A 13435-nucleotide genomic window follows, 5' to 3' on the forward strand; every position below is an offset into this window, starting at 1 on the left:
TTCTTCCAAGAGAAACTTTAGCTTCAATAAGTGTCCTGTTCTAGTTCCATGGAGGAACCCACAGAGAAAGGCACGTCAGTAATCAAAGCACCACAGAGAGCTTCAAGTGAGCAACCTGCTTCAACAAATGTTGCAAGTGAATTGAGGCCTTCTGAACTGTCTCAAGTCCATCTCACCTACGCTCTGCTCCCTTTATCAGAACTAAAGTCCTTAAAGGGCCAACTCTGTGGACTGAAGATGGGCACTATTCCTATCTGCTGCGCTTCTGCACGATTGAGCTAGTGAAGTAGTTTGACAGGGACTTGGTTTCTTGGGCCCAGGGGAAAGCACTAGCGAGGGTACTGACTCTGGTCCTATGGGCCCGATGCTGTAGGAGCTGGTTCAGTAGGCCTCTGCCTACTAGCCTTTGATTCAGGGGGTTCCCTGACCATCAGGCTCAGAGTCAGGAACACAATACAGCTCCTTAGTAAGTGTTTCTGTAGTCTCTCTCATTACTGCTGGTTTCTGGGAACGTGATAGCTGGATATGCAAAGTATATCTGCAAGCATCACAGATCTGTGCAAAATTTCCCTTCATATATCAAGTTGGGTTAACATTGGCTTAGTAATTATATAAGAATGACAAATATCCTAAAAGCACTTTAAAACATCTTAAAAACAAAAGACTTTAAAACATAGTAAAACAAAACATTTTAAAACATATTTTAAAAAAAACAACTTTAAAAACATCTTAAAAAGCATTTCCAGCATACACGCAGACTGGGATAAGGTCTCTATTTAAAAGGCTTGTTGAAAGGGGAAGGTCTTCAATAGGCCCTGAAAAGATAACAGAGATGGTACCTGTCTAACATTTAGGGGGAGGGAATTCCAAAGTGTCAGTGCCACAACACAAAAGGTCCGCTTCCTATATTGTGCAGAATGGACCTCCTGATAAGATGGTATCTGTAGGAGGCCCTTACCTGCAGACTGCAGTGATCGACTGGGTATATAAGGGGCAAGACAATGGCTGCCCATTTGCTACTGGGCCAAGTTCAAGGTTCTAGTTTTGGTGTACAAAGCCTTATACAGCTCGGGACCAGGGTACCTGAAAGACCGTCTTAGCCCTTATATACCCAGTCAATCACTGCGCTCTGCAGGTGAGGGCCTCCTGCAGATACCATCTTATGAGGAGGTTCGTTCTGCACAATACTGTATAGGAAACGGATCTTTAGTGTGACAGGACCTACCCTGTGGAATTCCCTCCCTGTTTTTTAATGTTTTAACCCTTTTTTAAAGTTGTTTTTTAAAAAATGTTTTTAACGCTGCTTTGTTTTAATGTATTTTAAGATCTGTTTTTATGATGTTTTAAAGTGTTTTTAGGGCTTTGTTTGCTGCCCTGGGCTCCTGCTGGGAGGAAGGGTGGGATACAAATTAAATAATAAATAAATAAATAAATAAGGCAATATTTATACAATCTGAAGACAAATCAGAGTGACAGACAACAGAGAACAGTCTGCTTGCAAGCATCGTCATAAGAACTGCCATGCCAGAGGTTGAATCCATTTCCAACAGTGGCCAGACGGATACCTTTTAGCCAGGTTTAGAGAACATCATCACAGTATCTGCTGATGGGCCTTCTCATGCCACTGCTGCTTGGGCTTCCATACCACTCTTTAGCAGGCTTTGATAGCAGCTGTCATGTAAAATTTCCCAGAACGCAATGCCCTGGATGTCCAGAGTATTACATTCTGAAAAATTTAACATGGCAGCCTTCCCAATACTGATAAGACCTGACCTAGGTAAGTGTTGTGTAGCTATGGCCAGTGAAGGCTGAAGGTGCTATCAAGAAGTCAGCAGCAGTGGGTCCTCCTAAGTCAGGGGTGGAAAACATCAGGCCTGGGGGCTGAATATAGGCCCCCAGGCCTCTCTTTCTAACCCTCAAGGTTCTCTCTGGCTATGCCTCTTCTGCAGGCCACACTTCTCAGTACCTTGCTCCACAGCCCCTGGGGTGGTTTTGCCTGGTAGGAATGTGTCCTTCAACCGTAATAATGCCTCGTTGCTGGTGTATATGTAGAAATCTCTGATATTTGCATGGGTGGAATGTGGCATACTGTACATCCCCTGCTCTACTATTTTTGCTTTTAGTTCTACCCACCACTAGCATATGGCCCCTGGAAGGTTGTCCACAAGTAAATGTGGCCCTTGGGCTGAAATAACTTCCTCATGCCTGTGCTAGGTTGTGCTGCCTCTGCTTCTGTGAAGCTCACAAAGCAGGGCATGAATGTGATGACCTGCTGTTGTTTTCTTGAGGGTCGGATATTGGGAAGTATATTGTTATGGGTGCCAAGTCTTAGGATTTGACTTAAAAATGCAGGCTTTAACCTTCTTCTGAGGTCTCAAGGGGGTAAAATCCAGAGAATGAGACCGAAGCTATTCTTGGCTTGAGAGCTTTTGCTATTCTCTTAGTTTCTTTCCAACCGCACCCATTTATCCAGCAAATCCCACCTCCTAATATTTCAGCTCTTGGGCCTTACCACCTGCACTGGAGTGTCCTCGAGGGACGTGGTAATCCCATATACTGCCTATGACGGTTTTGAATCCAGATTTAGCCATCTCACACCGGGGACGGGGAAACATAAGGAAATGATTTTCCCGCTTCTGCAAAAAGTGGAAGAGCTTTTTTAAAAAAACAAGGACCCATAACACCCTCTAAAGGAAGCAGATTGTAGTTCACGAAAGCTTATACCATAACAAGTCAGTTAACCGTTGCTGTTTGTGCTACGATATATTAAAACTGCAACTCCTCGTTCCTTTTTCTAGGCCAAGGGCGGACGCCTGGCTGATTCCAGGAACCCTCGCACGCAGCCCAGTTGTGAAGGGGAAGGTTTCTGGAGGGACGCAGAGTGGCACGTCCGCTTCAGTCATGGCGGTGGACATCACGCTGCTCTTCAAGGCCAGCGTGAAGACGGTGAAGACCCGGAATAAAGCGCTCGGGGTCCTTTTCAGCAGCAGCGACAGTACCCGCGACGATGTGCTCCTGCTCAAGCGCGGTAGCAGTCTCCGTTCTAAAGGCGACTTCTCCAGCCGGGCCCGGGAAGTGGTGAGTGAAGGCTGGAGGGAAGGATTAGAACGTGGCTGAGAGCGTCTTCCGCGTCTCACAATCCACTAATAGAAACCGATCCCGCTCCTCCGGGCGCGTAGCAATAATTAAAAAAAAATAGATAAACTTTACCTGATATGCTGGTGTAACTCTGAAAACAAAAAATTAAGGCTGCTATTCTAGTTACGCCTTCATTGAAATTAAGAAAACATGCTTAAGATTTGGCTGCAATCCTAGGGGCAGAAGCTCAGTTGAATCCTTTGGGAGCTTGTTTCTGAATAAACAAGCATGCTTAGGGTCGGGCTGCAATACTAAGTGTGTTGCCTTGGTAATAAATATCAGTAATATGTACCATGAAAAACGTTGGGTTCAGTGATTGCAGAGACAGGGCTTAAATTCTAGAATTACCTGCTAGGTAGGGTGACTTGCTCTTGAATTCAAAAGCCTGCCCTTGTGATGGTGCATGTGGTTGTTCATTAGTGAAGAAATGGCACTCAGTACATGCTCCTTTATTCCTGTGTCCCAATCACTGAAAAGAGGAGTTGAAGTTCAGCTTAGGTAGGATCTGGTATACATTAAATCCTGGGCACAGATCCACAGGGGAGTATAGTGGTGTATACTGTTCGTGGATCTGATCACCTTTTTCACTTTTCCTAGTGATGACATTGTATACGATTATAAAGCACTAGGTGTGCAATCCAATACATATCTACCCAGAAGTAAGCCCCAGTGAGTTCAATGGTACTTAGGTTCAGGTAAGTGTATATGTGCTTGTAACCTAAATCACTGCAGAACAGCAGTGTGGGGGGGTTTTGAGAGGAGAAAAAATTCTTCTCTTATGCAATTTTCTTTTTACCCATGAAGATGAAACCTTCATCTGGAAGTCCCAGAGTGCAGGACATGGAGTAATGGGCTCAAGTTGCAGGAAGCCAGATTTTGACTAAACATCAGAAAAAACTTCCTAACTGTTAGAGCCATACGACAGTGGAACCAATTACCTAGAGAGGTAGTGGGCTCTCCAACACTGGAGGCCTTCAAGAGGCAACTGGACAGCCATCTGTCGGGAATGCTTTGATTTGGATTCCTGCGTTGAGCAGGGGGTTGGACCTGATGGCCTTATACGCCCCTTCCAACTCTAGTATTCTGTGATTCTATGATAAGGCAAGAATTGTGTTCCCAGAAAATGCAAAAATTGTATCTCAGCATTTATGTACTGAGATTGTCGTAGTAGGAATTTTGTTCAATGATTAAATTTAATTTCAAGGATTTACATTACAATGCTAAGCATTTCTACTCAGCAGTAAGTCCCTCTGAGTCTATTGGAATTTACTATAGAGTAAATATGTTTTGGATTACAAAGTGAAACTGCTCTAAATGTGTCTAGATGGAGTCTGGACCAACATACCAAAATAGAGGCCTGTCTTGGCTGAGATGATACTCTATTTTTGGAGCATATTTTGCCTCCTTTTATCTTGAATATTCCTAATTCAGACGCAAGTTGTATTGTGTGAAACAGAGTTGGCTACCTTCAAGTATATTTCTTTCAGATTTTTAAAAGCTTTACCAATGACAACCTTATTGGAGAAGACTGAATAGCGTTTTGCCTGCCTGGTGCGAAGGTTGCGGATATCGCCCGTCGTTTAGATAGTTTGGTAGACAGTGCTGGGAAGGAGTCAGTGGTCATGGTGCACGTTGGCACCAACGACATGGGGAAATGCAGCCGTGAGGTCCTGGAAGCAAAATTTAGGTTGCTAGGTAGGATGCTGAAAGCCAGGACCTCCAAGGTGGCTTTCTCTGAAATGCTACCGGTTCCACGCGCGGGACCAGCCAGACAGGCCCAGCTTCGCAGTCTCAATGCGTGGGAGAGACAATGGTGTCGGGTGGAAGGGTTTGGATTTGTTAGGCACTGGGGAACTTTTTGGGACAAGCCGGGCCTGTACAAAAGGGACGGGCTCCACTTGAACCAGAATGGAACCAGACTGCTGGCACTTAAAATTAAAAAGGTGGCAGAGCAGCTTTTAAACTGACTGAGGGGGGAAACCCGACAGGAGCTGAGAAAGGTCCGGTTCGGAATAAACCTCCCCCCTGGGATAAAAACCAAAGAAATGATGAAATTTTAAAAGGGGTAGGCCTAGAAGTAGGCATTGTGAGAGCAGGGGCACAGGATATAAATTCAGAAGAGCAAGATTACCACAGGCCTAACCACAAGTGCCAAAGACACTTGAAGAGAGACACTGCTTACAAGTGCCTGTACGCTAATGCTAGGAGCCTGCGAACCAAGATGGGAGAACTGGAGTGCTTGGTCTTAGAGGAGAGCATTGATATAGTGAGCATAACGGAGACCTGGTGGAATGGAGAAAACCAGTGGGATACGGTTATCCCTGGATATAAACTATATCGGAAGGACAGGGAAGGACGTATTGGTGGCGGAGTCGCTCTATACGTGAAAGAAGGCATTGAATCCAGCAAGCTCGAAACCCCAAAAGAGGCAGACTCCTCCACAGAATCGTTGTGGGTGGTGATACCATGCCCCAGGAGGGACTTAATACTGGGAACGATCTATCGTCCCCCTGATCAAAATGCTCAGGGAGACCTTGAGATGAGATATGAAATTGAGGAAGCATCCAAACTAGGAAATGTGGTAGTAATGGGTGACTTCAACTACCCGGACATAGACTGGCCGCATATGTGTTCCAGTCATGACAAAGAAGCAAAGTTTCTAGATATTCTAAATGACTATTCCCTAGACCAGTTGGTCATGGAACCGACCAGAGGGACGGCAACCCTGGACTTAATCCTCAGTGGGGACCGGGACCTGGTGCAAGATGTAAGTGTTGTTGAACCGATTGGGAGCAGTGACCACAGTGCTATTAAATTAAACATACATGTAAATGGCCAATTGCCAAGAAAATCCAACACGGTCACATTTGACTTCAAAAGAGGAAACTTCACAAAAATGAGGGGATTGTTAAAAAGAAAGCTGAAAAACAAAGTCCAGAGGGTCACATCACTCGAAAATGCTTGGAAGTTGTTTAAAAACACTATATTAGAAGCTCAACTGGAGTGCATACCGCAGATCAGAAAAGGTACCGCCAGGGCCAAGAAAATGCCAGCATGGTTAACGAGCAAAGTCAAGGAAGCTCTTAGAGGCAAAAAGTCTTCCTTCAGAAAATGGAAGTCTTGTCCGAATGAAGAAAATAAAAAGGAACACAAACTCTGGCAAAAGAAATGCAAGAAGACAATAAGGGATGCTAAAAAAGAATTTGAGGAGCACATTGCTAAGAACATAAAAACCAACAACAAAAAATTCTATAAATACATTCAAAGCAGGAGACCATCTAGGGAGACAATTGGACCCTTGGATGATAAGGGAGTCAAAGGTGTACTAAAGAACGATAAGGAGATTGCAGAGAAGCTAAATGAATTCTTTGCATCTGTCTTCACAGTGGAAGATATAGGGCAGATCCCTGAACCTGAACTAACATTTGCAGGAAGGGATTCTGAGGAACTGAGACAAATAGTGGTAACGAGAGAGGAAGTTCTAAGCTTAATGGACAATATAAAAACTGACAAATCACCGGGCCCGGATGGCATCCACCCGAGAGTTCTCAAAGAACTCAAATGTGAAATTGCTGATCTGCTAACTAAAATATGTAACTTGTCCCTTGGGTCCTCCTCCGTGCCTGAGGACTGGAAAGTGGCAAATGTAACGCCAATCTTCAAAACGGGATCCAGGGGGGATCCCGGAAATTACAGGCCAGTTAGCTTAACTTCTGTCCCTGGAAAACTGGTAGAAAGGTAGATTAACTAAGGACATAGAAGAACAAGCCTTGCTGAAGCAGAGCCAGCATGGCTTCTGTAAGGGAAAGTCCTGTCTCAGTAACCTATTAGAATTCTTTGAGAGTGTCAACAAGCATATAGATAGAGGTGATCCAGTGGACATAGTGTACTTAGACTTTCAAAAAGCGTTTGACAAGGTACCTCACCAAAGGCTTCTGAGGAAGCTTAGCAGTTATGGAATAAGAGGAGAGGTCCTCTTGTGGATAAGAAATTGGTTAAGAAGCAGAAAGCAGAGAGTAGGAATAAATGGACAGTTCTCCCAATGGAGAGCTGTCGAAAGTGGAGTCCCTCAAGGATCGGTATTGGGACCTGTACTTTTCAACTTGTTCATTAATGACCTAGAATTAGGAGTGAGCAGTGAAGTGGCCAAGTTTGCTGATGACACTAAATTGTTCAGGGTTGTTAAAACAAAAAGGGATTGCGAAGAGCTCCAAAAAGACCTCTCCAAACTGAGTGAATGGGCAGAAAAATGGCAAATGCAATTCAATATAAACAAGTGTAAAATTATGCATATTGGAGCAAAAAACCTGAATTTCACATATACGCTCATGGGGTCTGAACTGGCGGTGACCGACCAGGAGAGAGACCTCGGGGTTGTAGTGGACAGCACGATGAAAATGTCGACCCAGTGTGCGGCAGCTGTGAAAAAGGCAAATTCCATGCTAGCGATAATTAGGAAAGGTATTAAAAATCAAACAGCCGATATCATAATGCCGTTGTATAAATCTATGGTGCGGCCGCATTTGGAATACTGTGTACAGTTCTGGTCGCCTCATCTCAAAAAGGATATTCTAGAGTTGGAAAAGGTTCAGAAGAGGGCAACCAGAATGATCAAGGGGATGGAGCGACTCCCTTACGAGGAAAGGTTGCAGCATTTGGGGCTTTTTAGTTTAGAGAAAAGGCGGGTCAGAGGAGACATGATAGAAGTGTATAAAATTATGCATGGCATTGAGAAAGTGGATAGAGAAAAGTTCTTCTCCCTCTCATAATACTAGAACTCGTGGACATTCAAAGAAGCTGAATGTTGGAAGATTCAGGACAGACAAAAGGAAGTACTTCTTTACTCAGCGCATAGTTAAACTATGGAATTTGCTCCCACAAGATGCAGTAATGGCCACCAGCTTGGACGGCTTTAAAAGAAGATTAGACAAATTCATGGAGGACAGGGCTATCAATGGCTACTAGCCATGATGGCTGTGCTGTGCCACCCTAGTCAGAGGCAGCATGCTTCTGAAAACCAGTTGCCAGAAGCCTCAGGAGGGGAGAGTGTTCTTGCACTTGGGTCCTGCTTGCGGGCTTCCCCCAGGCACCTGGTTGGCCACTGTGAGAACAGGATGCTGGACTAGATGGGCCACTGGCCTGATCCAGCAGGCTCTTCTTATGTTCTTATGTTTACAGCCCCTTGATGCTGTGCTAGACACTCTCATAGTGTCTTTTGCTTTTTTGTGTAGACTGTTTCTACTGATGCAGTAGTGCTAATAGCTGCTCCAACAAAAGGGGCAGGATCCACATATCGTGCACTAGAGCAAAGGGTCAAGACAGTCACAGTGGAGTATACAACTGATCTTAATGCTTATTTTAGTACCTATATTTGAATTTGTAAAACAGTTGCATACAGAAAACCAAGCACTAAACTACTTGATATTAGGTAGTTCTGATTAAAGGGAAGTCGTTTATGTCATTTGCTTTCGAAGTCAGAGTTGGCATTGCAGTAAAATAAAAAGTACTACTGCAGCTACTAATTCAACCTGATTATAAATATAGAGAATTCTCTCAAATTTATTCTTGCTTTGTGGTTAGGTATATGCCATTGCTCTTACCACTAGGCAGTATAGCTTGCAAATTTAAAATACAGTTGAAAGACTGTTCTGTATTTTTATGTTAGAGAGATCTACGTAGTTGCTTGACTTTAGAATTGAAAATAAGTTAGATTTCTACAAAATCACGTTAGTTATGAATACTTCTTTACCAATACCTTGCAATAATCTGCCCGATGGTTAGTTTGTATGAAATATTGTTTGTCTTCCTCTTTTCTTGCAGCATGTAGCTATGTTGTGTGTCGAAAGCAAGGTCACAGGCCTATTGCCAGGACCAACCTTAAATTGGTAAAACATGCCTCTCAACAAGATGATAGTTTTCTTGCAAGCTCAACAAGACTTCATTTTCATATCCCTTTCTTACGTTGTTGAATTATCGCACCATAATCTTACCTACAGGCAGAGCAATCCAAATGATGGGAAGCCGGCAGAATGGGGGCCAGTGGAGGAGGAGCTGGTGGAAAGGCCTGTGGGATCCTCCTCCCACTCAGGAGCCACTGACCTGGCTGAATGCCTGCTTGTCGGGAGCCACGTGCATGAGCCGGCCAGGAAATGCCGGCTCCCATGAACAGGCCTCCCGAGGAGTAAGTGTTGTATGTGGGCCACCATGGAAATGTTTTTACTCCATCGGCCTTTTGGCCGGCAAAGATTCTGGGCAGTTTGGGACCTGGTGGAGTGCTCCAAATGAGAGGAGGATCTTGAATAAGTCCATGTCCCGGAATGCCCTGTTTTTGGGGGTTCCGCCGACCCTCTGTCTGCTGGGCTGGCCGTCCCTGGCTGACCTCCGGCGCCGCCGTGGTGGAGGGTTGCTGCTGGCAGAGTCCAGCAGTACTAGGAGCCTGCCAGCACAGCTGGGGGTCCACTGCATGTAACTTCACCCAGGCTGGCAGAAAGATGAGTTGGACTGCACCCTTAGTTTTTCCTAGTGACTATTTTTGCCCTCTTATAATGACATCAGGTATTTACCTTGTCAGGGAGCCAGTTTTCCATGTCAAAATGAATGCAGAAATTGAATCAATTGTAGAGAAACTAAAATCTTGTTAGTTAAATTAACTCCCAAGCATTACTAGCTTGCTGAATGTGTGGGAAGAGACTTTGCCTACTACATGGAGGAGGCAAAGTACCCAGTATAGAAGTTCAGTAGGCTGTTGGTGGAGGCACAGACTGTTCCATCCTTTGCCACCAGCAGGATGCATCTCTGTGCTAGACAGGGAGGAGGCAAAGCACCTTCCTGTGCATCCGGCGTAGAAATCAAGTGGTGGTTGAGGTACAAACTGCTCGCCTGGCCCTTTTCTATGCCTGCTGTGTCTCTACCATAGGAACATAGGTTGGTGGTGGAGGGAAGGAGCACACTTTCTTCCCACTGCCTGTCCTCTTGGGTTCTATGCTGTACATGCTCTGTTTCCTGTATATCTAGCACAGAAATGGAGTGGGATGGCAGTGGAAGGATGGCATGATCTCTCTCTCTGCTGCCAGGTTGCATGGTTTCTGTGCTGGGCGGGGAGGAAGCAAAATAGCCCTGTTCCTGGCCAGCATAGAAACACAATTGGCTCCTGGAGGTAGCCAAGCCCCTTTACTTGCCTAGGTGAAATTCCGAATTGATTATGGCAACACGGATTAAAACACGGATGGGTAACCAGAACTGCTAAAGTATGGTCATGTATTAGTTTGATAATCTTAACTTCCAGAGGAACTGAGATATTGCAACATGTTCGCTTTAAGTTTACAAAGTTTATTTTAATTAGTGACAATTATAGTTAAGAGCATAGGAAAGAGAATGTGTGTCTCCAGCATAGCAGGTTTAGTGTTAATTAACTATGCTCTTCAGAGACATTAAGCATGGACATTAAGCCTAAGAAGTTAAAGCGGTTTCATCTTTCAGTTCATGATTTTAATGAGAAGCTAGTTCTTATAAATTAGGTTCATCGCTGAGGTCATAGAACATTATTCTTGTGTTCTTCCTCATGGGATAATTTAAATACATTTAAAGCAACATACTTATTGATATTGGTGTAGTTGATACTGTATTTACACACATCTATTTTATTTATTGGAATAATTTCCATATGTAAAACTTCTTGCAGGACAATGGCAAAGAAACAATATATTTATGTCAGAACCTCATTTAAAACTAAAGAGCTTGCCTTATTTAATAGCCGGTTAAGTTCCAGATTAGTTAATAGTCCCTTGGGGAGTGCTTCTGAAGTCAGCCAAAGTAACTAGGATGTGTGTGCAGGACAAGCATTTAGAAATGCTAAGTTCAGTCTAGTAGTTTTTTGCTAGCTTGGATATATTAAAGATGAGGTTTGGATAAGCAGGATTGCTATAACCATAACCAACTCTCTGAAGTGCCATTAAAATGATCTGTCACAGGTTAAAAGGTATAGCAAGAATATCAAGATATCAAGAGGCTAGTGTTTTATATGTCCTCTTTCTAAAATATGGGCCATGTACATGGAATTTTATTTGCTTGTTTTATTATACTCAAAGTGAAGAATTGTGCAAATAATGTGCCGACGCTACAAATGTAAACTAATTTTAATCCTGTTCAGTTGTCACACCTCCCAAAAGAAGAATTATGCCTTCTCTCCACTCCCTCTATCTCCTTTTTTACTGTTTCTACGTTTAATGGCAGCCTGCCACAAAAATGTGTCAGGTTAATTTTTTCCTGCTATGGATATGAATGATGGAAAAAAGGCTTCATTGGAGGTTCTTCCCTTGGGCATCAGAGTGTGGCTGCAGAGAGGGAACCATTTTAATAATGTGCTCAAACTACAGAACTCTCTTTGTAGCCATGTTTATCTGGTGGCTTTGTTTTTATCAGGGTACAGTCAAATTCTGTCCTGTTCTTGAATATATTTAGTGGATTTTAATTGTATTGGGAGTTTATCTGGTTTTAACTTTGGTTTTAACAGCTAGATGTATTGCTCTTATTAAGGCTTTTATTATTTATTTCATTATAGTTTTATGTTTTTACTGTAAGCCAGCTATTTTGCTAAGACAGGGGCAGAAGTATCCTTAGACAGTCTAATATGGGTTGCCCTTTGATGCTTTTAGATGAAATGGACAGTTCTCATTGGGAAATGACAAAATAAATACTGTTAAGAGTAAAATTGTCTGTATGGGTTGAAAACTATAGAAAATATTAGCCATCAGTTGCAGGTGTCCCAGATTTTACTTTTATTAGCAATGGTTGTGAAACAGTGTCTGCCTCCCCCACCTCCATTGAATTTTATAAGAATTTGTTAAGAAGAATCTGAAAGATGGCTTACGTTCTTTTAAACTGATGCCTCTGTCAGAGATAAAGCTTGTATGGATGTGTGGTAGATATGTAGACCAATGGGTTTTTGTTTTTACCATGGCAAAGCAATATAACTAAAGTGCAACGTTATACTGTCTATAGCATCATACATAGTAAACTTTAACCAAACTGCAGATCTTTAATGTCACCGATCCTTTCAAATGAGTAAGGGTCTGTTGTCTTTTCTGAGCAAGGTGCCAGAATATCAGCAATCCTTTCCTCAAAGAAGATTTTTATTGAAACTCATCAGGCAATCTGTGATTTTCATTCTTCAGTAATAAATCTCATAATTAAGTGCCAGCTCTCAAGATATGTTTGTCTTCTTTTAGAGTCTGAACATCAGACAGATAGATTCTTGTAAGAAATATCATTTTTAGTATTTTCTGCCTTACAGTTTTATTCCAACAGAGTGTCATGCAAGGGTCCACAAATCCATTTGCCATAGCAAGCATACCCTCCCCGTTTTGGAAGTGCGATGGGCTGCAGCCCTTCTATTTATTATATTTATTGATACTATCTTTTAGGGCACTGTAGCCTTCCCATGATGGTATATAATAATAATAATAATAGTAATAATAATAATCTAAAATATAAAAATATGCTGCAGTAATTAATCAAAAATGGCAATTAATAAAAACATCAGTTAATTAAAAGCAGACTGAAATAAAAATGTCTTAATTTTTTTCTCAAAATTTTCCAAAGATGGGGTCAGAACTATTTTTGAATCATTTTCCTTAGTTGACAGAGGATTACTCACAGACATGGATACAGGAAAGTGGGAAAATGTAAATATTGGGGCCAGAAGGCCATTCAATAAGAAGCATTGGTGTATCTGTAGAGCCACGTGAGTGACCCACTCCCAACAGCAGCCTAGGTGATAGCACTCTCTTTTTAGCTACACTATAGTTCAATACCTGTTTTGTGAAACAAACCAAACTTTCTCAATAAGAAAACTGAAAATAGGACTGCATGAAAAATATCTACAGTCCGCTACAGGATTCAAATTAGCATAATTCTACTGGACCTCTCAGCGGCTTTCGATACCATCGATCATGGTATCCTTCTGGGCCGCCTTGCCGAGATGGGACTTGGGGGCACTGTGTTACAGTGGCTCCAATCCTTCCTGGAGGACCGAACCCAGAAGGTGGTACTGGGGGACTCCTGCTCGACCCCTTGGCCATTGACCTATGGGGTCCCTCAGGGTTCTGTTTTGTCCCCCATGTTATTCAACATCTACATGAAACCGCTGGGAGAGGTCTGGGGTTTTGGGGTTCGGTGCCATCAGTATGCTGATGACACTCAACTCTATTTCTCTTTTCCACCTGAAGCCAAGGAAGCCGTACAGGCCCTAAACCAGTGTCTGGCATCAGTGATGGACTGGATGAGGGCAAACAAGTTG

General features: G+C 43.1%; 1 protein-coding gene across 2 annotated transcripts in view; it reads left to right on the forward strand.

Moving 5' to 3' along the window:
• STX18 (syntaxin 18) overlaps window positions 1-13435 on the forward strand; it is a 101792-nt gene that overhangs the window by 5741 nt on the left and 82616 nt on the right. For both annotated transcript variants that reach the window (XM_061582864.1, XM_061582865.1), the window contains exon 2: window positions 2799-3078. In XM_061582864.1, the coding sequence (XP_061438848.1) occupies window positions 2902-3078 (177 nt within the window). In that variant the 5' untranslated portion in view covers window positions 2799-2901. The remainder of the gene's footprint in view (window positions 1-2798; window positions 3079-13435) is intronic.

This window comes from Rhineura floridana, chromosome 9 (genome assembly GCF_030035675.1).
Source record: "Rhineura floridana isolate rRhiFlo1 chromosome 9, rRhiFlo1.hap2, whole genome shotgun sequence".
NCBI lineage: Eukaryota > Metazoa > Chordata > Lepidosauria > Squamata > Rhineuridae > Rhineura > Rhineura floridana.